General features: G+C 34.3%; 1 protein-coding gene across 4 annotated transcripts in view; it reads right to left on the reverse strand.

Moving 5' to 3' along the window:
• The window catches only part of LOC128229064 (prestin-like), a 34,595-nt gene continuing 8,301 nt past the window's right edge, over nt 1-26,294 (reverse strand). The window contains exons 1-18 of one of the 4 annotated variants that reach the window (XM_052940713.1): nt 18,730-18,775; nt 17,091-17,427; nt 15,813-15,923; nt 14,743-14,975; nt 14,112-14,276; nt 13,475-13,630; nt 10,445-10,527; nt 9,943-10,090; nt 9,517-9,630; nt 7,814-7,891; nt 7,056-7,151; nt 6,777-6,883; nt 5,735-5,804; nt 4,365-4,556; nt 3,609-3,806; nt 3,225-3,279; nt 2,265-2,413; nt 1-1,212 (exon numbers count right to left, since the gene is read on the reverse strand). In XM_052940713.1, coding sequence (XP_052796673.1) covers nt 1,198-1,212; nt 2,265-2,413; nt 3,225-3,279; nt 3,609-3,806; nt 4,365-4,556; nt 5,735-5,804; nt 6,777-6,883; nt 7,056-7,151; nt 7,814-7,891; nt 9,517-9,630; nt 9,943-10,090; nt 10,445-10,527; nt 13,475-13,630; nt 14,112-14,276; nt 14,743-14,975; nt 15,813-15,923; nt 17,091-17,331 — 2,211 coding nt within the window. In that variant the 5' untranslated portion in view covers nt 17,332-17,427; nt 18,730-18,775 and the 3' untranslated portion in view covers nt 1-1,197. Of the gene's footprint in view, nt 1,213-2,264; nt 2,414-3,224; nt 3,280-3,608; nt 3,807-4,364; nt 4,557-5,734; nt 5,805-6,776; nt 6,884-7,055; nt 7,152-7,813; nt 7,892-9,516; nt 9,631-9,942; nt 10,091-10,444; nt 10,528-13,474; nt 13,631-14,111; nt 14,277-14,742; nt 14,976-15,812; nt 15,924-17,090; nt 17,428-17,804; nt 17,826-18,655; nt 18,776-26,294 lie in introns of those variants that run through there. The other 3 variants (XM_052940712.1, XM_052940715.1, XM_052940714.1) reach the window with 3 other exon arrangements.

The following is a 26,294-nucleotide window of genomic DNA, read 5'->3' on the forward strand; positions in this document are numbered from 1 at the left end:
TAATCCGCAAAAAACAACAAATATTTATTGGAAAAAGTATAACAAATAATACAAATGGTACTGTACAACAAACCTACTGTGTATACTTTAATGAGTTTCCTGAACCATATATATGTTATGGAATTGGTATGAACATAGCTACACAAGTCTAACAAGTTTATATGCATATCACTTATGGCCAGTTGCTCAATTTTCCTCAACCGTGCTTATTGGATTGAAAAGAAGTACACCCATTGTAATTTTAGCTGTCTCTATATATTACACACTTTAACGCTTCATTGTCAAATTAACCATTGCATGTACTACTTCTTAAACACATCTAATGATTAACTTTCATATCTGTTAACACGTTAAATGAGAGCTTGATTATTATTTCGAGATCCCTATATTTTAAGATTAGACGACTGTATTTCAATTCCATTGATTTACGTTATTTCGTCCAGAATGTAACAGAAAACATCTTAATTCGCAAGATCAATGGATTTTATGTCAGTGAACAATCTACTATACATAACAAATAACAACTCATCTATGGTTTAAACAAACTTTTCACGGCAATGTTTTCACCAATTTGTGTGAACCCCAGAACATCTGCTACATCATTTCTGAACAAATAAATCCAATGAAAGCATGAGGAATTGAAGACTCCGAGTGTATAAACACCGAAAGGCTTTCAAACGGAAATAATTCGATACGAATTTTTGATAAACGAAAAACATATTCGTTCAAGCTAATTGATTCAAGAAATTGTTACTTTTTTCGATGTTTTTGCGTTTTTAGAGTCTCCCAGCGAATCCGTTTCATTCAAACCCTAGTATACATATTCTGACAATCCGGCCATCTGATCTAAGAACAAACAGCAGCGACAACTTGTATAAAACTGGTTAATTATTTGATATGGTTAAAGTTAGGCTTGTTAAGCTTAATAATAATCACTTCTAACCAAACCAAATCATTCAAAGACGTACACAGGCCAAAATATAACCTGTGGTCAACGTTTTATACATTGGCTGAAGTTATCTCTGAAATCCATTTGTATATCATTCGCATATGCACAAGTTGATATCATCAATACGCGCTTTGTCCCTGTGTCTCCAAGTCAACACGCGTTGTCCACGTGTCACCAAGTCATTGCGCATTGTCCATGAGCCATCAATTCAGCACATCAATCTTTTAGTAGAATACTTCCTTCCTATGTTACATTATAGAAACCTGCAACAGAAGATTAAAAAAATGAAAAAATAGTGAGATAAGAGTAATTAAACCAAAGTTACAGTTTGTATTAAATTCCATGACATGCTTTAGTTCAATAGTTACATTACTAGATGTATTGTATTGCATTGAAACTATTTCATTATCGTGTTTATATATAGTCATCACAAATTTACTTTTTTCTGATAAGTACATTGACTTTTTTTTGACATGTGTAAATATATGGACAAATTTCATTTATATTAATCTGAACTAGTTAAAAATAATGTATTGCTGAAAACTACATATTTATTTACGTATCAAGCAACATATAACACAAAGCTAAATATTTGGGTGTAGGTATGAAGACAAAGGGTGTCGACACCAGTATCTAAACTGTACATCTAATTTATGATATATGTAAGAATACTGTCGCTTTAATTATAAAATGACAGAATAGGCAGACACACGGGCGGGTTATGATAAAAATGGCATACAACTAGCCATCGTCCTCTTCGTTTATGGTTGAAAATCTCCGAAGTGCAAACTAAAACAATATCGGTACACTGTAATCAAAGTAGTTCATTCATTTTTCTTTTTTTCAAATTCCTGTGGTAAAGTTGTTGCAGGCAATGTTTCTGTTGTCAATTATCTGTACTAGCTAAACGTGATTGGTTGAGAGATTTGGGGAGTGTACGTATCAAACCAAATTGAATGTATTCGTTGCAATTTTTCTTATCTTTTTTAGGAATCGTCGGTTCAGACAGAATTAGCAATATTAGCTTAGAAATAGCTTCATTTTAAATTGTTTACCCATCTCCACCATTCAGATAAGTAAATACATGTAAACACGGAGAGTTTTGTAACAATACATGTCATGTTCGTAATTTGTGTTGTACTGTCATTATTTTTTAGTAAATATAAATATGCATTTAAAATAATTAACACATATTATACTTTCAAAAATGTCAAGTGCCATGTATGGAATTTACTATTAACAATAACAAACTAAAATGACAATTATCACTTTGAAAGGTTAGCTGTGCGCTTGAGGGATTTCCGAGTAAAGGTACCTTATTGAGTGCCCCATTGACCCCTATGGTGCTTGACCTCCGGTCAAGGGTTTCTTTGGCGGCTTGTATAGCGTCATCTAGGGTGAGGTAAATGTTCTCCTCGTACTTTGGTATGATTTCCGTTGCCTCAAAGATGTTCCAGATATCATCTAAAAGTGTGAGGTACAATGAAAACCTTTTTAGTTCAACAGGTAATGTATGAAAGAAAACATTAACAACATAATTTGTATGCACAAGTCACACTCCAAATAGATAGACTCCTGCTTGTATAAAACTCAAACCAGCGAAAGACTTTCATACAAATATGTAAAAAGATGCATTTTTGTCAAACAATTGAAAGAAAACGATATTTTATCTTAGAAAAGGATTAACGCAAAGTCCATTCTTGGCCATCAACATTTGTTCAATGAGCGTAAATTTGTAATTGCTTCTATGCAGCAAATTCTTAATCATTTGAATACCTTCGTTGTAATAAATGGTTCATGTCGAGAAAGTCAAGGCGTATACTTGACTCATCTTTTTTATCATTACAAGACATATATATACATATGCGTTCGTGAACATATTCTTCCCACGATATTTTTTCGTTTTAATCTTTAAACATTTTAATGAGAATGGCTTTTGGTGACGGGTTTGGATATCAGTAAAGGCATCTTGTTTAAGTTGAATGTTGTTGATTTAGTCCAAACACTCAGTGACATTTAAAACGACACACAGTATTAACGAAAGACAAGGAGCAAAATATTATCGGTTCAGCCGGTAAGAAACATGTCGCTATACCCATTATTAAGCTTCTGAGTGTTTTTTTTCTGAGGAGATTAATCTATAACATGTATAAAATTGGTTGGTCTTTGAAACGCTATCAAAAAGCGCTTCATTTCTTCCTTTTGGTTTTTCAGCTTCTACAAAACCAGGTTAAGGTATACGCATTCGTTGAATGAACAAAAAAAATGATCTTACCAGGTATGCCCGACATCCAGACAGAAACATTCACGGTGTCGTAATCTTGTATCAACTGCACATGAAAAAGGCATACTAAAATATATCCCAACACAAAATAGGTTTAACAACAGTTATACAATGAAAACTATTTTTTCAGTTTATCCCATGTCGCAGATTTCTTTTTTGCCGAGAATAGGATGAAAATAAAACACGGATTACTAGTAATAAGAACATTATGAATGTCTTTTTTACCTTGTATTATATCAATTTGCAGAGGTTAATGCTCTCTTTGTAGCTATAACGATACTTTTATTACCATAATATAGTAGAAATAAATATGGTCAATGGAACGTATCCGTGTTTAGGGTATACATAGAACGTGTGTAGTTAATGATAACGTACCGCTTTAAGGACCTTGCATCCCACAGAGTCGACAAAGGCGACTGTGGTGAAATCAATGATGATGTGAGTGAGGGGGTACTCAAACGCTACCGGGTAGATATGGGTGGGGTCCCCAATTGGCAGCTGGCCGTTAAGAGATATGACACTGTCCTCACGTTTTATATGTGGAATGACGAGATCAGAGTGAGATGTCTGCACCTACAAATGGTACCCGTTTAGAGGTTTGATAAAGGACCAATTGTTCAGGACTTTTTTAACAACGTTGTTACAGTTATCATTGTAAACTTTCAAGTCGTTACTTCTTTGGAAGTTTAATAAATACTCTTGTTATCTGTTGGGCGTCGAACAAGATTTAGACAACAGTTTCAAATGTTTTTATTTATATTTAAAAAATGTGAGCACATTATCATTTTCTTTTAAGTTAACAATGTTTTATTACATTTATTACAATTTAACATTATTATCAAAGTTCTGAACGGTATATCAAATTCAATTTGGTTGCTTTGTTTTCACAATAGATTGAAGAATCTCAAAGTCATTCGGTAAAAACCAGCACGGACGTGCACTTTGAGATATCATTATTAAGACCCCTTGTTTGGAATCATAAAGATTTGATTTAAAATATGTGCAGACTTCACGTTTACAAATTTCAAGAACAAAGAATCGATGTTCAAATATATTGTCATAGCTTATGCATCATCTACAACATTGACGACGTCAGTGAATTCATTAGCTGAAATGTAAAAAGTACGGTACCTTGTCACTCATTGACACAGCACTCGAAGTTCTGCTAATGGTACTTAGTTGAGATGCGCGCCGGATCTGCTTTCTGAGTGCGTCCGGTTTGATGGAGGCAAGGCGGTACACCTCCCTGGTGAACAGGTCTCCGTTTGCGTAATAGATCGGGTATTGGTATCCCATTGCTTTGATTGTGTTATGTGAAGATGTCTAGAAGAATACGAAAAATGAGAATGTGCTTGTTTGTTAAATTTAATTAGATCTACGAATAATATCAAATAATCGTTTTTCGTATTTGTTTGAGCTCAATGTGTTTATCTAATAACAGCATTAGAGATGTTTTTGTATTCGAACAATTCCACGCCTACTAAACGCTAGCTCCACCACTTATCGGTAATGCATAGGGAATGAGCTGTTTACCCTTCCGTGGTGCACCTCTGCCGGATGGTTTGTACATACGCTTGTAGAGTTTATAATTGATGTTGTATTTTCATTGCATGGGAATATTTCGAAAATCGAAGAATGTGGAACCGAGTAAGGACACTTTTACCAAAGAGTGTCACGATTCCGATTCGATAAAATGCGAATTTTAATGCCAGGAACTTTCCTCCCGATTCGGACGTGTTCATATTTTGAGATCTGCAACAATGTGAACTACATTTCGGTATACCGACACACCGTAAAGAACATGTGAGCTCGTTAAAATTATAACTGTTATTTATAGTACATACACTGGCACACATCAGAACTCCCGAGCTCTTCTTACAAAGTATTTAGGATATATGCACATATTTTATAAAAGTGGTGGCAATGTTACTCAAGTAATAGAGCTGTCGAATGTGATTTACACTAAAATATATCATTTCAATTCTTTCAGGGTGCCATACATTTTTAATGCTTGGTTTGCCTATCAGATAAAATATAAATTATGCTCACGTGTGTACAAATAATCAAAAGGCACACCTGAAGTGGCCACAGCTCGCGTTCTTTGCACCAGTGATAAGTGATAGAACTGGTGTTTATTAAGCAATTTAAGTACAAAATGATCGTCAATTGTTTGAGAAACACTTTCTACTTGTAATGCTTAAATTGTAAAATCAGTATTGTACATTGTTATTGAATTTAAAAATAAAGAAAGGCCCCTTTTTAAATGGTAAAGTACTATTTGGAAAAAAATCATCTTTAGTAAAACAAATTCCCATGTGATGGATTTGTTTCTTATCAAAATGGAATCGGATTATGTTTTCCTTAAATGATGCAAATTCAAAACAACTGACCAGAGGTAGCATGAAATGAATTTTATCAAGAATGTATCGTATTTTAAGTATACTTTTGTAAAGATTACACACTGATATGAAACTGCAAAACGTTACGTTCATGTTAGTTACCTTGATATAATATTTGGGGTCCTTGTACAGATTGTGCTCTGCAACCTTCTCCAGTCGAGTTGGCTTGGCACTGAAACAAACATTAGAAGACAATGAGCATTACTCTTGGAAAGAAATTAGCACAAATTGTGTTGTTGCATAGAGGGACGTCTTTTTAAAACAACTTAGAATCTCGTTTAAACGACTTACGTATCTCATTTAAACATCTTAGTATTTATAGTAAACGACTTACGTATCTCATTTAAACATCTTAGTATTTATATTAAACTCCTTACCTATCTCATTTAAACATCTTAGTATGTATATTAAACTCCTTACCTATCTCATTTAAACATCTTAGTATTTATATTAAACTCCTTACCTATCTCATTTAAACATCTTAGTATTTATATTAAACTCCTTACCTATCTCATTTAAACATATAAGTAACTCTTTTGAACGAGTTACGTATCGTGTTTAAACATCTTTATATCTCGTTTAAACGACCTACGTATCTCGTTTAAATATCTAAGATGCTCGTTTAAACCACTTACGTATCTAGTTTTAACATCTCAGTTTCTTGTTTAAACGACTAACGTATCTTGTCTTATCATCTTAGTAACTCGTTTCAACAACTAACGAATTTCGTTTAAATGTCATAATAGTCCAAATAGTACTTGCTCAAAACCGAGCATTAACAGGAAGAACGGCTGATTAGATTATATTAGAATGTCGTAAGTCGTTCAAACGAGATAAAAATAACATGTATGTCACCTCTCTACCACCATTTAAAACACTGTTATATGTTTTTTTTTGTAAATATGTAAATAACATAGAACCTATGATAATTTTAAACAATGTACAGATTGATTACTAGAAAAAAAAATCTGATTTTGTTTTCTTCTTTTCAAGGACCATTCGAACGGAGATATTTATATTAAAGAAAACAATAGCTGTTCAACATTTAACTAGCAAATTTACAATAATTACTTAGCCCAAACTCAGCATTCAAACATTGAGCTATTGTCACAAGAGACACCAAATCAGACGATATAATACTTACACTTGGGTCCTGAGAACGACTGTGAAGAAGGAGAAAACGAGCCCAAAGAGAAGTCCGTAGTCAACGTGCAGAACGGTGGTCACTGTGAACGTCACAAGCCAGATCCACTACACGTGTAAAGGTGACAAAGTGTTTAACATATGGCCAGTTGCTACAAACTTTATATTAAAAGCAATGACAAGAACACGTATTATTTATGTCATGGGTTACAATAAAACAGCCATTGGTATGGTAATCAGCTTGTGTAAAAAATAATGATGTCTGAATAAGGAGACGTACACAGTCATATCTTGATGTCCTCCACACCTTGGGAAGCTCCAGCAACTGCTTGATCAAGCTCCGCAGCGCCACCACGATAATCGCCGACAACACGCACTGGAAAATGAATGTCTAGGGTTAAACCAATAGGAGCTTGTGATTGTTTATGAAATAAGCAAATCAACCAGCAGATCCCATCTTCACTATTCCCTTGATTCTTACTTACTAGAAGACTCAGACATATTTGACAAAATAATTCGAATTTGAATTATTGTAAAAGATGTGTTTTTTTAAATAGAGGCAACAATTGATGCCAGTATCCCTTCCCAAATAACAATTGTACAACGAAATTCAACAGTTTTGAATCTCTTGTATAAACCTCAGATTCAAAGATTAACACTACTTGTTGATATTTGTCCAACTTATTTTCTCAATCTGTCAAGTTAAGAAAAATGTATACATGAAGCATTCTTTGACGTAGAACTTAAAAGTATAATTATTAAAACCGGTGTACAGCTTTAGTTTAGAGTAATCTCTGTTAGCTTAATTGTGACGAAAACTAGAGACTAGTTTTGTGTCCATTCTGTGTGAGAGGCCACGAGAAAATATTCCTGGTGGGGATCGAACCGACAAACTCTAGTGAGAGTTGTGGACACCAGTACCACCAGACCACTGTCACCTTATAGATTTCTATATATAACGTTTAGTGATCAAATAAGACTATTTGTTTTGTTTTCTGTTCCACTTTATTATTCAAAAAGGATATCAAGACGACTCACGTTTGGCAATGCTTCGAACAAAGGTCCCAGCCAGAGGATGACTACCAACACCATAAATGCGGAGAACAAGCTGGCCACCTGCAACACATTCAGTTAAAATAAACACATAAGACTGATGTATAAATATTCAAAGTTTTAATATGTGAATCAGTTATGTATTAAATATACAAAAAAATCAGTTTAAATATGCATGTATTTTGTTTATTTCTTTTCATTTCCCTACATGTCTAAATAAGTATTCGTATTGGTTAAGTTTTAAAATGTTCAGTTTTATTACCTTTATACTAAATATATAATATTAAAAAAACTCTCTTTTAATTGTTAAATAATTACTTGATATGTTTTTATATATACTTTTGGACTGCCTCTCGGAGCCTCCTGACAACAGCATTATGACAGCATTATATTCAAACCAGCACATAAGTCAATGCATATACCATGTGCTTGACATGATCGAATCAACCTTTAGACCGTTTCTATGATTGACAAGAATACTGATGTCCGTATTGCAAGACCATGAGAAAGTACAGTTTATGAGACTATTCTAAATGTCAAATATAAATTGGTGGATATTTTAAGCCTATGCAACTTCAAGTAACCTTTCCTATATCTTAACCTATACAAGGACCAAACTCGACAAATTAATTGTACTCTGTGCTCAATGACCAGCAGACAATTGCATAGAACTTTGATAGGTTGTCCACAAGTTATCTTTTGGTTGATTTGTACATATAAATTATTTTATTGGTTAATAGTTATGAATGGTTAAAACCTGAAAAATAAACAAACATGCTAGTGAACTTTGACCAAACCAAAAGAAAAGAGATAACTAGTTCAATACAGTATGCTGCTGGTGTGGGTCAGGACCTGAGATTAGATTGTTACCACCCACGATGAATGCTTGGTGTGTTTCATTGATAAAAAGCAATACCTGTCCATGAGTTTTCTTATTACTAATACGACTGATATAACCTTCCGGTTGTGTATAGCAAACATGTGCTATCTACGCAATACCACATCGGGTATTGCTTGATCGAATACCCAACATGGAAAGTGTAAGTTTGCAAAGCATTAAACGACAATGGTTTAAAGTCCTCTTTATGTTCAACCTTCATCATTTTGCGAAATGACGGTGACGTCAAAGGTGTGATCAGATGTACTTAATCACGTCGTCTAAACAACAGATATTACATTCATTAACTTGTTTTGTAGTTCATTTTCTCTTGTAATGACTTTCGAAACCGACAGGAGCAGAAAAACGGGCGTGTTCTTGCTTTTAATTGAATAGTTGGTGATACACCTTGTTGATAATTGTGAATCATTTCTCGTATCAGTTGGAAAACTACGCTTCAAATAAACAAAATGACACAGGTTTTTACTTTCAAAAATCCCTTCATTAAAATTGAGATCAATATGATCAAAACTACATACTTAAGAATTTTGCCATCAAGATTTGACAGTATTGGTGAAACGCAATTTGATGACGTAGTGATTAAAAAATAGCATACCGCTTAAGCATGCGTTATTTGACGTTGATAGTGTTGCACTAATCGTTCATGTCACAAACAAATACTTATTTAGCACTTTATAAGGATCTCTCATCCAAAATATAATCAACAAATTCCAGAATCGACATGTCGAAATTTTCAGATGTCTCCATTGCCCATGCATCTCTAATGATTAAATTATGTATATATATATACCTGTGTCTTTCCACCAGCAGAGTTTTGCACAGAGCTTCTTGACACGGACGCCGCAAACGGATAGCACGAGAAAAACGAGCCAACCACGTTACCTGCCCCGTAGGCTATCAACTCCTGGAAAGTAAGAAAGGAACACATGTACATGTTGAGGGTACAAGAGGGATAATTGTTCATCACTCACTCACCTAAGCCCAGACCAATCCTACTGGTGTTATGGTAAAACCCTTGTCTCTCTTTTTTTCATGGATCTAACAGTTTGTTATAAAACAGGAAATATGAACTTCCCTTTATTGTTACAACTCTGTGAAAGGTATGGGTGTATCCCTATTGACAGACTATGTCAACTATTGCCATTGAGAGATCAAAAAATCGTATCAGTCACCTTACTCGCTTTTCGTAAAGGCCTTTGAACGAGCTGTGTCATACCTGGTTAGAGTCGATGGTGTACTTGTGCTGTTTTGCTAGAAGAGCGGCCAGGGACACTGACTGGGCAAACGATATGATGGCAATAATGGGGATGTCTGTGATGTAGCTGCCTGCACCGTGGAAATTAGGAACACTGGGCTGGGGCAATCTGTCCGGATATAGTAATATGTTTTTTTAACGTATTTATACAATCGTTAACAATTATTGAACGAGTAAAAATCAAACAAAACCTGTTGTGAAACGTAAAGCATCTATGATGCCACAATGAATAACGTGGAATATAGGGAATCGGAATCTGTAAGCGTATGTTGCTTTATTTGTATTTGTTTTTTGCTCGATTATCAAGACGGCTGAAAGCTGCTTAAAGTCACGCGTTCCTTTAGGACAATTTCGAATAATAATGGAAATGAGACACTAACAAGCCGTAAGACCTGACAATGAAACATTTACGTTTCCTGTTGACAATACAAGTATGTTTTATTTGGCTCTCTACCGCACGTACCCTTTAGGGATGTAGCCGACGACCTTGACACCATACGTTTCGTGGAAGTTTCCGTAATAGGACGCCAACGTGCCAGCAATCACCTAGGAATAGTTGTTTACGCGCATGTTATTGTAAGTATGGATGACAATTTCTTAATGGGGGTTAACATTTCACATGTGATTGCTATTTTCTAAATATGGTAATACCATTGTACATTATCAATGATGGTTCTAAAAACAAACTGACATAAATATCAATTCAAATGATAATTGTTAAGGGATTGTTTTTGCAATGTTTAACATATGATTTTTAAATTCTAACTATGGCTGAAGCTGCACGTTTTAAAGGTCACTCCATTTTGCTACGAAAGCCCTATCAATATTCCATTTCCTGCCTATCAAATTCGTCGGAGAGGCTTTCAGGATTATGTTTGCATTAATCTCGGATCAGCAATTTCCTTAATCGCTGCATTGCATGCAGACAAAAGGTATGTGTAAATAAACATGATCATTACATCACTTCAGTGGAATAATGATGTTGTATGAGACAGTTAAATATTTGCTCGTTTCAATGATAATGAAAGATAATTGAGGATAATTGTTGGCAAAAGCGTTATTGTGTAATATCGTGAGCACCAGAAACCATTTTTCATGATGATGTTAACGAGGTAAAATATATTGCAACTTTACAATAACACTTTTTTTATTATATGCCTTAAAGGGGTAGATAATGACAGTTAAGAGTAGTTTTTCAAAAGGCGCGCCAACTTGTATGCGAACGTAAAATCAATAACGTCACTGAAATCTTTGTCCCATACTTTTGTCCGCTGACGTTCGTGCGGTCTTAATTTTCAAAACAATGAAAAATATAAAAAATAAAAATTCACTCTTGAAACAGTGAAATATCATTTCAATTTCACTAATAATTGCTACAAATCACCGGAAAACATACAATGAATATTAGTAAATGCTTTCATGTCAAATACGGCATCAAATAATGTAAAATCATTAGATCATTGACGTCAAATATACTGCAAATTACCCAACAAAAATCCCATGCTATGAGGAGTCTGTAATTTAAAGCAAGTTTCAAGTATCGTAATCAAAGCACTGACAACGCACGTAATACAAACGCACACTAGAATATGATCATTTTAAGAAGGACAGACGAGAGAAAGATGAGTGTTTTGTTGTTCCCGTTAATTGATATACAAAACCAACATCATTTTACAAGTTCAGATGATTTGACGTCCTGTATTACGTCAAGTGCGGATGAGTTGACGTCCTGTGTGTCGTCCGTAAGTTCGGTACTTAACACGTTAACGTTGAGACCGCCCAGTGATTGAAACGTATGCATGGTTTACCACTGAACGAATTGTGATACAGATGATCGGATAAGGGACTTATCCATAATTCGGATTAGATTATAATGTTTGCCAAAGATTTCCAAACTGTCTTTATATACATAAAAAGGTTTATATTAATAATCATCTCTACAGCCTTGAATGCATACAGGTTTTCTAATATCACTATAAATACATATATCAGTATACAAAAGAAACATAAGAGCATTTCAATTGACAATACACATTTTCTTAGGGAAGGATCTCTCACCATACAATTTATAGGGACAGGTCTTACCATACGTAGTTCTATGTGGGTCTTACTACATACAGTTGTATAGGGACGGGTCGAACAATACACATTATTATAGTGATGGGTATTATAATGCACTAAACATATGGGACAGAGCTTACAACGCATATATCAGGGACTGGTTTTACAAGACACAGGTCCGTATGGAAGGGTCTTACTACACACAGTTCTATAGGAACGGGTCTTACAACACACAGTTTGATAGGAACGGGTCTAACTACACACAGATAGTGGCTTGCTATAAGTGAGTCATCAAAATTGTTGTCTGCAAAGGGAGTTGCTTATTTGTTTTTGGTGGTCAATTTCAAGGATTGTCTTTCTTCATGATATTTTCTTTTGTCTGCAACAAAATTGTTTGCCAAAAGGAAAGAAATGGCACCTGAACAGATTTCTTTGGCAAATGATGGACTTTCCCAAAGAAATATTGCTGGGATATTGAAAATAAGTCAATCTGGTGTGACCGAATCTCTCAAGAGCTGAAGTGCAAGGTAAAATATAGGAAAATGCACTACGAAGTGGAAGACCTTCGCAGGGGTAAAGAGGATGGACCGTCAGATTTGTGAGAGTGGCCAGTAATAATAGAAGAACTCCCTAAGCGGGATTGGCGGGACTTGTAAATAAAGCCTTGCCTTAACAAATATCATCTAGAATTGTTAAACGTCGATTATGTTTCATGGATTTATACGGAGAAAAGAAAGGAACGCACTTACTATATATACCGAGCTATAGTGCAAGGTAAAATATAGAAAAATGCACCACGAAGTGAAAGACCTTCGCAGGGGTAAAGAGGAGTGACCGTCAGATTTGTGAGAGTAGCCAGTAGTAATAGAAGAAAGGAACGCACTAACTATATATACCCTGTAAAAACCGCAAAACGCGTGTTTCTTGGTGTAAGAACAGATTACTTTGGATCCATGTACAAACAGTGGAAAACGGTGATATTTAGCGATGAAACACTTGATAGCAAAAGAGAATCAGTGTGCAGAGAAAAGTAAATGATGTATGGCGTCCAGTTTGCCTAGGTCAGAATGGAGGCAGCTGTGTGTCAGCTATGTTTTACGTGTGTCTGACTTACAAAAGTGTGGGAAGTTTTGAAGGCGGTTCATCGAAATATAGACTCAAAAAGGTATATAAACTGGCTAAACAGTAACCTCTGGCCTGTTATTGCCAAGAACTTTCCCCAAGATGATTATTTTTTTCAAGAGGATATTGCCCCAGTACACACATCAATTAGGACTACTCATTTGAAAAAAAATGAGAACAGCATTTCTTGTATGTCTTGGCCTTCTCAGAGCCATGACATCAATATTTTCGAAAATATGTGGCGTACAATCAAAACCCTACTTGATAAGAAGAAACACACCACATTCAGTTTTATCGGGACGGGTCTTACCACACACAGTTCTATGGGGACGGGTATCTTGAGCCTGTCCTTGAACCTGGTGTTGATGTGCTCCTTGACCAGGTACAGGATGATGATACAGATGATAGACGTCACCAGGGTCGTTATGTTCGTTTTGTGTATGCTCTCAAAGATATACATGTACGTCTGAAATATAAGTTTTATAATGCAAACAATGTCGAGCGTCAAAGCAAGTTTATTTTTTGTATTTCATAATCAGTTTGGTAATTATCACGGTTTGGCTTGCCAATTGACATCTGCTGTTTTCCCGGTCTATAGATTTATATGTATGTCTTCAGTGAAATACTGATATGGATAATGGAAGTTCAGATCAATGTTGATAATTAAATCACACGCTAAATAAACATCTCAAAAAAGTAAAGCTTACGTCATGCATATATGTATTGTCCGAGGTCAAGATTATCTATGTACAGGCAAGTCGAACTAATATGGAGTGAAGGAATGTATTTATTTAAACATGCTTATTCAAACACAGACTAAAAAAAGATCAAAACAATTGAATCGGAAATTTCTTTGTAAGACAACATGTATTTGATTGAAAGTGTAGGCTACACATTGGAGTTAACTTTTTATACATATTTGAGAACATGCTGCAAGAGTTGTTCACCTTGATAACTTGAAACATTCCGTCTGTGCGGGGAATTTTCAAGCCGAAAATATATTTGACCTGGCTGGTTCCCACGTGAATTGCCGTACCCGTCGTAAAGCCGGCGATCAGGGGATCAGACATGTACGTCGTGACGAATCCCATACGTAACACCCCCATGATGATCTGTAAGATAATAATTTGTTTGTGTGTGTTACTTGATGTTGTTATTTAGCGAGAACAAAAACGTTTATAATCTAACAGAATAAAGCAACGACAAGATTGAATTACAAGAAATTGAACGCTTTATGCGAGATACTGTGGAAGAAAAAAACGGGCGACTGAAATAGCCTTGCCAATCTATTATTTGGGTAGTGGAATTTTTGGAAAGGAAAGGACGAATCAAGATAATGTTTTAGTCTAAATGAAAGAAAAATGCTAAGCAAGAAAAACGTTGATTTAAAAGAAGTAAGTGTTAAAACCAGACGATTAAGAAATAGTATTAGGGCTAATAATTAATATTATCATGAGCATGGTGATGTTAAGTCAGTTGTCAAAGTATAAAGCAATGGTTTATAAAAAGACAGTTAATAAGAATGCCAAATTACTATGCAGAAGAAATGACAAAATGGCGGCTTCAGAATTGAAATACCTGCGTCAATCCGACAAGGAGACTGAGGGACATGGCAATGCCTAGTTTCGTTTCAACGGGTAAGCCCCCGTCTTCTCCCGTCCCTATTCCTTCAGAAGGTGATTCAAAGAGGCCCAGTGATTCGTTGCCAGCAATGGTCAGGTTGCCCATTCCGTTGGCAGTGGCACCGCTGGTCGCGTTGTAGAAACGCGCTACGACGGAGCCTGTAAGCAGGCTTACCACGGCCACAGTACCTAGACATAGATGTACAGTTTAAGTGGAAGCAGTGGATGAAATAGAATACTAAATTGCATTGCCGAAACAAAGCTGAAAGAAACAGAATATTTTTGTTTTAAGGAAAATGTGAGCAGGTCGAACGACGCCTTACAAAGAATGCTTTTAACACCACATGTTACCAATTGTTGTGTTCTTTTATATGTTTGTCGAAAAACTATGAAAAAAATGCAACGGTTTTAATAAGGACATCATACATATGTCATTTCGGCAAAATGTGTTATGAAAAGTCGGATGGAGTTAAAATGGTTCCATAGTAGAAAATAAAACTTTACGAAAGTGCATACAAACTATAAGAATTGTTTGAAGCTGTTGTAAATTTGTTACACAATACTGGGGTGCACTTACCAAAAAAGGTTGTCTTGAAGTGTTTTACCTTTTTACCTTGTTCATTGATCAGTAGCTGATGACAATGTAAACAGACGTGATTTTACTCAATGTTTTGTGTGCATGTGTATTTTTGTGAATACTATTTGCCCAGACAACGTTCTTTGGAGTATGGCAGTATGTATGTGTATCCATTATCAGGAACAACGCTTCAATGTACAGTTGTAAACGTGCACTGTCTGCTATTTCAGGATGTTCGTTTAGCTTTCATAATAAACTACACGCTGAGAATGATGACTTAACTAGCATAAATCTATGTTTGATATTGTCAGCGTCATGTCTTGTTTGACCAGTCCTGCATCTTCTGTAACTGTCGTATATGTGTATGTGCCTTAAGTATTTTCTAATTTCATCGTCAAATTACTTGTATCATTAACCTTTATAAACTATGGAAATATCTTAATGCTTACCCATGGAGATGTGTTTAGATGTACCGAAGAAAAAGTATATGAGGACGGGAAAGAAGGACATGTACAGCCCCACGACCGGAGGCATCTCGGCTAACATCGCGTAGGCCATGCCTGAAATTAAGATTGACAGTATACAGGGTGAGGAATCACGTGACTTAATAGGGGTTTTAACATAGGTCACCACGGGTCACTACCGATGTAAATAAACAAGTAAATGACGTAAATTTCTAGATAACTTTTTTGTCAGAAAATATTTGGAAATATTTCTAAGCCTTTAAAAGACTATGCTGTTTTGTGTTTCTACAGGTGTGAAATATTTTAGATTTGCTATTTCTAAGGAAGCTTTTTTTGCCAAAATTACATCATTGTATTTGTGTACTTACAAAATTTCGTCAAGATGAAATTTTAGCAAGGATTGCAAAATTCCCCACCGTGGTTTGAAATATATTTTACCTTTGTATTGGTGTTAAAATTACGAATTTAGGTTTACCGCATAAAAAACTGTTCGTTTTTTTCTCAAGTTCAAATACCAATTATACGCACGTATATATGAGAATTAAGTCACTTGGTTAATAAAATAGTTTTCTTTGAAGTTGAATTAATGCGTCAAAATCAACCGCGGTCTCAATTATATACGTACGATCATGCTCTGTGGTCGAAAATACGCAAATAGTTCTGACTTCCTCGAATGTGTAAAAATTGGATTAATTTTACCAAATATTTCCCACTTTTTTCCACCTCCACATCCGGAAGAAATACTAAATCGATAACTCAATGCTGTTGAGACTTCCTTCAGCCATTACTGTTTGCATTTTTGAATGGGCAAATGACCATCGAAGATTTTTCTTTTATTTTTCTGTTCATTTATTTAACGCAAATCGATCCGAAAGACCTAAACACTCATTAAAGCTCAATTTTGCAAGAAACAAAGCGGGTTACCCATGCCCGAGGAACGTCCACTCTATTTCCTATAGATCGCCAATAGTGAGATATAACATTAATATACTAATCAAATGGTGTCCAAGCAAAATTTTCAATTCCAGACACTTTTACACCAAAATTGCAAAGTATTAATTTGTAAAAAATAAACAATAGATACAAGGTCGACATTCTTCGATTACAAATTGCCAAATATCATCTTGTAAAAAAGGATTAACAAATAAATAAAAGGTGACACTCTTCGATTACGTTTTCAAACCGAAGTTACCCAATACACTGTATTGGTGTATCTTAATAACAGTACATGGCTATAACAACGTTATTTAAGCATCGACGAACCTTGAGGTAGTTGCATGATTCCAACTGTAAGTCCGCATATCAAGTCCGCTAGAAGGTCCGTCTTCCACGCGTATTTCTTCATGATGCGCCACACCGGAAAAACACTGAGCGCCATGTTTCGCAGTCGCCGCTTGTTGCACGTACACAGAGTTTTCGCCAGGGACGGTGTTTCCGGCGTCCCCTTCCGGAAAGTCTCCCGGAAATCCGATGTCCGGCGGCACCCGGACATTTTTGTGTCCATTTTTAAAACAATAGTCGGCCTTGTTTGTGGCGGGAAAGTGCTACTTCTTCCGCGAAACTCCTCGGATTCGTCAAAACTCGCTTGACTTGGCACAGGCTGGTTCGAAAAGAGTTAAAACATTAATGACATAACTGCGATAAGAATTGCATTGGATAACCGGTTTGAAAGTTATTAAGATAAACATGAATCAGCGAATATACAATAAGTATATCAAGTATTTATGGTTTACATTCATATACAATCAGAAATTCTAATAGTCATTCGATCCGTGCTAGCGACGATATTGTAAAAATAGCCAAAGGTATTAAAAGGTTTCATTTTTTTGCTGAAAAATGTTTTATTTAACATAAAATTCAAACATTGCAACATTGGAAGTTATATTAGTATATACATGGTCATTTTCAACATGAATCAGATTTCTATGATTAAATTTAAGTTACTTAAATAAAAAAATTGTAATATAGCTTCGGTACGTTATTTATTATTGCCCATGCTCAAATATCCCGTACAACTGCGAAAGAAGACCTTGTCCAATCAAATATATAACCGAACCAATTCTTCGTATTTCGTATAATTAATTAGTATGCATATTAATTGTAGACATTGCTCCAAATTAACGATCTTGTAATAGTTACATCAACATCATCGTTCTCACAAAAATGCATTTATGTCCGTATTAGTTAAGAAAAAAATCAATCTTGATTGGCGACAATTTGTGATTGTTGAAATGTCATCATTCAATTTGTTAGCTACCTTGATGAATGTGCAACTACCTTTAGTGATAGATGCACCTTTAACACAATAAGCGCAATAGACAAAATGAATCCCTGCTTATATTATAAAGGAGCTTGAAGATCCGTCATTTACTGAAAAGCATTTGTATGCAAGTTTATAGAGATCTATGACGGTTTGAAGCGCCCGCCGTAATTTACTGAAATGCAACGTTTATGTGCAGTCAATAAAACAAAACTAATTGATGTCATAGCTAACGTATTCTTTTTATTTGGACACTAATTTCCGCCGTAATTTACTAAAATGCAACGTTTATGTACAGTTAATAAAACAAAACTAATTCAAGTCATGGCTCACGTATTCTTTTATTTGGACCCTTATTTTAAGTATTTTTTTTAACTTGAACTGAATTAATTTCAGCTCTATCCTACGGTCGCATTTTATATAATTCCTAATTTTTAAATATAATTTTTAAAACCATATATATTTAAGTTTGAACATAAAAGATATTAGTTAGATAATAATGTATTTCTGTTCAAAATATTAAACGTTTAAACGATTAATCTGTGATACAAAAACTGCCTTTAAACACCTGAGTTTAGTTAATAATTCCAGCACTAATTTTTATTTTTCCATTCTACTTCTTTAAATTACATCTCAGCATACTTTATTAGTGGCTAGCAGTCCGACCACAATTGCCCATAAACGCAAAGTAAATAAATAACAATATTCATAAACTTTCCGAGGTCCTATATATATATACGCGGATATTTCTAGCACTCGTTCGCTCGACTGGCTCAACAGTTTAATTATTTCTGTTGTCGTTTTGTGAGTAATGAAAATCAAAAATACAATTGACACTCTAACTAAAGTGCACGTATAATTCTTGATGCAGCTTTTTTATTGATTGATGAGGCATCACGACGAAATTGATATATGGATACAGCTTGCGATAATAAAATCGAAATATAAACAAATAATAAAACAAATAATAAAAAAACAAACGAGATATAAAAGCTATCGAAGGTGCGTAAACGTTGCATAATTAGACTCTTGGTTTTGTAATGTTAAAAGTTCGAAGGTGTTAAAAAAATCAATATAATAATATCAACCGAATGGTTTCATTTCAATAAAAGGACTCCTTGTTCCAAAAGCTGTCACCATAAATATCAGTATTTGCCTCCCTTCCATATGTGTGTTGTTACTAACCGGCATGAATGCTTTGTACTTAAAGCAACATTTTGTAATATGTATGTATGTAACAGTTTATTGATTGATATGTTTTGTTAAAGATCACAGTAATGTTATTTTTGTGGTCTTGTTGGATAGCTTTATATACCGTAAAATTAGATCTAACATCAAAAAATGTTTTCGTTTAACCGATAGCAATCATTCAACTTTATCATATGACCTATTAATAGACTCCTTCCCATTGGTCTAAACTTCGAACGGCTAAATATATCTCGCATTTCATCTGTTCGGGATTTCCCCTGCTAATAATCATGGAATAAATATAGAATATCCTTTACATTCAGTATCGATTTGCTTTAAGTTTGCTTCCCAGTTTGTTTTATAATTGTATTCGTTCGCGACATTTCTTGTTGACAAAAAATGGCATCGAACGTTCAACCGTTAATGTTCAAACATAATTTTTTAAACTTAAATTTCTTTTCAAATATACAATATTACTGTTTATTTGGAGGTTTATGCGGAAATTAATCGTTCTAGTCTGGCGCAGCGCGACGCACTATTTTTTATAAAGACTTCCAAATAGATGATAACGAATATAATGGTTGTGATTGTTACTAACCAAGACCCGCCTTGTTGAAGTCTAGTTGTTTTTATCACTGAAATGTGACCGATGGGAAATAACTAATAAAAAACTAGAGCTATCACTGAAGGTGATTAATACCCCAGAACGCCGCCTCTCATTATGATTTATCATTGTATGAAGTTTTATGCTATTCCATCTAGTAGATTTCAAGTTACTGTCAGGACAAAAGTTTGACAAAAAACACAGAAAAAGGCAATAACTCTGTAATTTGCTAAAATAGTGTAGTGATTCATGTACACTGAACTTCTTCTCATCTATCACTGTATGAAGTTTTATTAAATTCCATCCAATGGTTTTTAAATTATGCTCCGGACAAGAAAAAGGAACAAAGGGCAGTAAGTCTGAAATTAGCTGGAATAGAATTGCAGTTCCTGTACACTGCACTTCCTCTCATTATGATCTATCATTGTATGAAGTTTCATTAAATTCCATCCAATAGTTTTCAAGTTATGCTCCGGACAAGAAAAAGTAACAAAGGATAGTTACTCTGTAATAAGCTGAAATAGAATTGTGGTTCCTGTACACTGCACTCCCTCTCAGTATGATCTATCACTGTATGAAGTTTTATTAAATTCCTTCTAATAGTTTTCAAGTTATGCTCCGGACAAGAAAAAAGTAACAAAGGGTAGTAACTCTGTAATTGGCTGAAAAAGAATTGTGGTTCCTGTACATTGCACTCCCTCTCATTATGATCTATCACTGTATTAAGTTTTATAAAATTCCATCCAATAGTTTTCAAGTAATGCTCCGGACACGGAAAAAGTAACAAAGGGCAGTAACTCTGTAATAAGCTGAAATAGAGTTATGGTTCTTGTGCACTGCACTTTCTCTCAGTGTGCTTTACCATTGTATGAAGTTTTAGTAAATTCCATCTAGTAGTTTGCAAGTTAATGTCTGGAAAACAAATTGACAGCAAAAAAAAAACAAATAAAGGGCAATAACTCAGTAATTAGCTAAAGTAGAGTTATGGTTCTTGAACACTGCACTTTCTCTCATTGTGCTTTACTATTGTATGAAGTTTCAATGAATTCCATCCAGTACTTTTCAAGTTATACTCCGGACAAAAAAGGAACAAAGGGCAATAACTCAGTAATAAGCAAGAATAGAGTTATGGTTATTATACACTGCACTTCCTCTCATTATGCTCTTTCATTGTATGAAGTTTAATCCAATTCCATCCAGTAGCTTTTAAGTTATGCTCCGGACAAGGTAAATTGCAACGGACCGACCGACAAACCGACGGACCAACCGATCGACCACAGGGTGACTCCAATATACCCCCTTCAAACTTCGTTTGTCGGGGGTATAATAAGAATAAAAAGTATTTAATTTCATTTATGGTGTATAAGACAAATCGTATTAATGAGGGTCATTTTAAATAAAATATGATATTACGCGAATTCTTTAAGGCAAAAACTAGGCGCTAAGAATTTTGTCAATTACACATCATTTCCTGTCTGTAACTTGAACATTTATTCTTTTATGAAATAACCCATGTCCTTCCTACAGCAATGTTACATTGCAAGTGCAAATTTAAAGCGTACGTACTGGTTGAATGGTACTCATGACTCATTTTAAACCACTAGACGAGCTATTAAAATATGTTAGAGATTCAACCTATAAATTGGGCAAATAAGACGTTGTTCATTAAACGGCAAATAATTTAAAAAATACTGTCATCCCATTGGTTCAAAAATGGTTTCAAGCATTATGGGTAAAAGTCATACCAAATCGCAGCCGATGTCAATATGACTTCCCGGCCCCAATATCAAAAAAAAATTAATGTCAAATCTCAGTCACAACTCATTTTACCACAATATAGGCATTGAACCATTCCAACTCTTGTACGATTTCACTTTTTTAATAGGGTTTTTTTTCTGAATGAATGTGATGATACTTTTTTCAATATTCCATAGAAAAATAATTCGAGAGCAAAACATGTTCTTGACTAATTGCCTAAAAATAGATTGTTACTCAATAACTTTTTTTCTGCATTATATATTATAATGAGTTGAGACTAAAAGAAATTGTTACTTTAAATTGTTTTTGACATTTCTGCCCGATCTTATTATTTGAATCACAAGTCAATAAGCATACATTATTATCCGACGAAAAAATATTTCAATTTTTCCAGTCAAGAATAGTTTAAAAGCTGAGCATGCATTTGAACAATAATTGCCTAAAATATATATGCGCTTTTAGTCTAATTGGAATTCATAACGCATTTCAATTTAGCTCATAAATTTACAAATTACATAATTTTGGAATGATGGATGCCCAGATAGCAACATATCAGCGTACGAAATAAAAATATAACAAATGGCCATTCAATGACACACTGATCAAAACCGAAAAAACTTTTAACGACATAAGTTAACGTACGTCAGCAAAACCGCATTTAAGTAATTAAAAGCTCGTTTTTAACAACACGGTGACAGTTACAGGACATCGTGAATCTTTACGAGCTACCTTATAAACAATGCATATCACTAAATACAATTTGTTTATCTGTTAATAAATGCTGTTGTTTTTAGCTATTTTTATTGACCTCGTTCCTGCGTTTTGACCTATCGCAATTGAGAGATTGTAGCGAATTTATTGTCTTTTTATTAAAGACATGTCTGCCCAATTGGTTAGACCTCTCCAATATTTCATTTTGGATGTAAGGGCGGAAAGCTGATGGCTGAATAAAATTTGTACCAGATATTTATACATGATTTATATCATATGTCGTGAATGTATTATATCTGCATATGTGCAGAAGTGTTTTTTTCGGGAGGGGATGGGGTCATTTTTTCCGTTGCATTTATTTGCAGATTTTTATATTTAAGTTCAAAAACTGATGTTTTATGCATTTTTCTTAAACCGTTAGTAACGATTTCAGCCATAAAACATTAATTTTGGAACGGAAAAATGAAAAAAATGCGATCTGATCTTTTGTCAGCAGTCTATTATCACTTTATCACTAGTTCGCAAATATTTAGGCAAAAAATTTGCTCATTCCAAGACAAAAAAAAATAAAAAAAAGTTGTAAAACGGTAAATCTGTGAGAGTGCAGCTTTAAGAGTAATTTAATCAATTGAATAAACTTTTGCCATATAAAATGCGTTTGCAAGTGTTTCATTCAAATCCAAGAGTTTCGCACTTTTGCCGCCAAATACCGTGGACACAGAGAGGAAGAAATCAGCAACCACAAATACTTAAGGGCGCTTTTTTTTGTAATAAACTAGTTTTGCTTTTATATCTGTTTTCCGATCTGTGTATTTGTTGTAACAGTTTTAAATACAATGAAAACCAGTTTTATTGTTTGTTTTACTGGTTTTTGAAACTATCGAATCCCCCCCCCCCATACACACACACGGAGGCGCGGTTTCGTCGGTCGTTCCAGTCGAAAATTAACTCACTTTGAAAAACATGGTGGACACAGTGATCCAACACATATGTTGAAACATGTGATTGACCTGACAACTGCAGGGCTGAAACCATTTGGGCCATGGGTGCTTGGGGCGCTTTTGGGGTCAAAAGCACACAGCCTTAGAAGAAAAACTGGATTTTAGAACCTCTTTGGAGGGTTTTTCTGACTTTAAATTTAAAGCAAACTGGAATATCAATACTAACAACCAAAAGTACTCTAGTTACTTTTTTATTCAGGTAAAAATTATTAGTTTTTTTATATATATATTTTTATTTTTTTTTTTTTTTTGGGGGGGGGGATCCCTAGTGCATCCGCGAATCCGCGGACAAATCACATCCCTAAAAATTTTATGATTTAGATAAAACAGGCAAACGACCATAGTATTGGTATTATTGTTTTGAAGGTTACATGCAGAAGCTACATCATGTTGTTGAAGCTGTACTCCAAGCAATTGATATTTTGAAAACAACTTTCGAAACAGGTTTCAAAACCGCCGAAACCAAAACTGAAATTAGTTTGTTATTAACAAAAACCGCTTAAGTAGGACTATAGAAGACTTCCTTAAATGTTCATGAAACACGATAAAAATTTCCAATGCCAAATAGACGGATCAAGCAAATAGAAAATTCAAAAAATAAACCAAAAATAAGATTAAACACCTCGAGCATATTAGAATTAAGTTGTGTTTTTTTAAAGTTATAAAACTGAAAATGAAACACTGACATTTAAACTCGTCATGTTCGAGTGAAAGTTGGGAGTAGTAGCAAACAAGGGGGAAGTTCACAAAGATATACAACATGTGTTCTATTTCACCAAACATTCTGTAAAATCTTCTTCCTTTAAAAAAAATAGTTTTATAGGTGTGAGTGATGAGTTTGGCCTGTTTGGCCCCTTTTAATCAGTGTGACATTCTCGTACACCAGAGCGATGATGCTATGTGTACCATTTTCGAACCCTGATCAATGAGAATGGAATTTGGAAGAGAAACGAATGTTGCAGCATATCTTACCTCGGAACTTATTTAAACCACATTTGGCAAAGAAACGCTAAATGGAGGCAAAATATGAAAGCTGTTGAAAGATTCGGCCAGTCCGAAAAATAATAAAACAGTCCTGTTTTTCATGCAAAATGACAAAAAAGCGCCACTTTATTACAATAATTATTCTTTATTGTTTCTTGAAAGAAAAAAATGTATTATTCTTCTTTCCATAATTAAACGTTTATATTACGTTTTAACACATGTCTAAAACACCAAAATGTTGTTGTTGTTTTTGGTGGAAAATCTGTACTAATTATCATTGTTTTTTATTCGTGTACAAAGGAGTTGATAGAGAAAGAATATTACTCATCTTTCCAATATTTGAGATTTATTTTCTTTTTTAAAATATGTTTCAAACACGAAACTGTTTAGGTTTGTTTTTTTGAGAATTAGCGGGATCAAAAAATAATCTTAGGTAAGCTTACAGTTTACCGATATTTATATGCATGTCTTACTGGTTAAAGTGAACATATTGTTAATAGGAAAAAGTAATTATTTCCGACCCATTTCGCTATCAAGTGTGTTTATAATAAGAAACCTTATAAGAATACAACCTACATTCTAAGCCAATGATATTGCAGATATGCATTAAGTAATAAAACAAATACAGGGCTCTTTAAACGGCATAGACTGCCCTTTGTTTCATTTAAAATGGTGTTGTAAATAAAAAGTTATCTTTGATTTAAGTCTTCATTTTAAGCAATTTTTTGCCTTCCGACGTAGTATGTATGACGTCATTTATCACGTGGCATACACACACTGATACCTAAAAGGACTAATAAATGTTGATAACAAAGGTACTTATGAAGGATACTGAGTTTAGTTTTAAAGAAAGGTGCAGAACACATGGTATATCTCTACCTTATGAGACTATAGTAGATCACAGTAAATCTTTTAGCATTCACCAATCATTTAATATTCTTGCGTTTTCAGCTATTAAATACATGGTTACAATCTTGTTATCGGTATTTAATATTTTCCATAAATGCATTATTTGAAAGTATGGTTAAAGATTTCTCACTCAAAATTTATCTTTGTTATACATGTAAATGTATTGATTTTGAATAAGAGTGTCACTTTAATGGCACTATTACATGGTTTGTGAAATGCACTTTTACCCAATCTCCTTATTACGAAAGTATGACAAATCATAAGGAGCATTAACACTTAGATAGATGGTTGAAACTCTTCAACAAATGTTCATATATTCTTAAATATTTTCGTTGAAGTCCATCACTTTGAAAAACGTTAGTAAATGCGATTCAGAAAAGTCTGTAGCGTGATTGGTTGTTCGACATTATCACTTAATAATTACTTATAACATAAGTGTGTTCAGCTGCATTACCGAGAAAACTCATTTTTGGTGTCAAAATATGAGCTAGTCCCTTAAAAACGGCTAAATTTCAATATGATTTAAATGCAGCTTGATACAATTTCGCGTGTGTTCCAATCCATTCAGAAACGGTCATATATTATTCATTTATGCAGTGCACATTAATGATTGTATTTCCATGAAATGAATCAGTATGTATAAACTAAATATATACGCTTGAGGTCGGTTTGTTAAACTTTGATGTTTAAAAAATACTTATTTATGTATTCGTCCTTAGCGCGCTCTGAGTTCATTGTCTACGTGGTATTGTTGTTTGATTAAAGATACTTCAACAGTGCAAACGTCGTTTGAATGACCAAAAAAATGTTTAAAAGTATCATTTTTATTAAGTTTTTAGGTTCGATATTTAGCAAGCATAGCACATAAGTCCGTTGCAACATGCGCAACCGTAATTAGGAGTAAATTTTACCGAACGATTTTATCAGATCTCCAATAAAAAAAACATTTTCATGCTTCCGGATATGTCTTTATGCAAAATGAAATTGGTTTGTCAAATTAGACAATATTATTTTGAGGCTTTGTGGCGCTTGCAGCTATTCTAGGAAATATA

Source organism: Mya arenaria, chromosome 3 (genome assembly GCF_026914265.1).
Source record: "Mya arenaria isolate MELC-2E11 chromosome 3, ASM2691426v1".
In the NCBI taxonomy this organism is placed as follows: Eukaryota; Metazoa; Mollusca; class Bivalvia; order Myida; family Myidae; genus Mya; species Mya arenaria.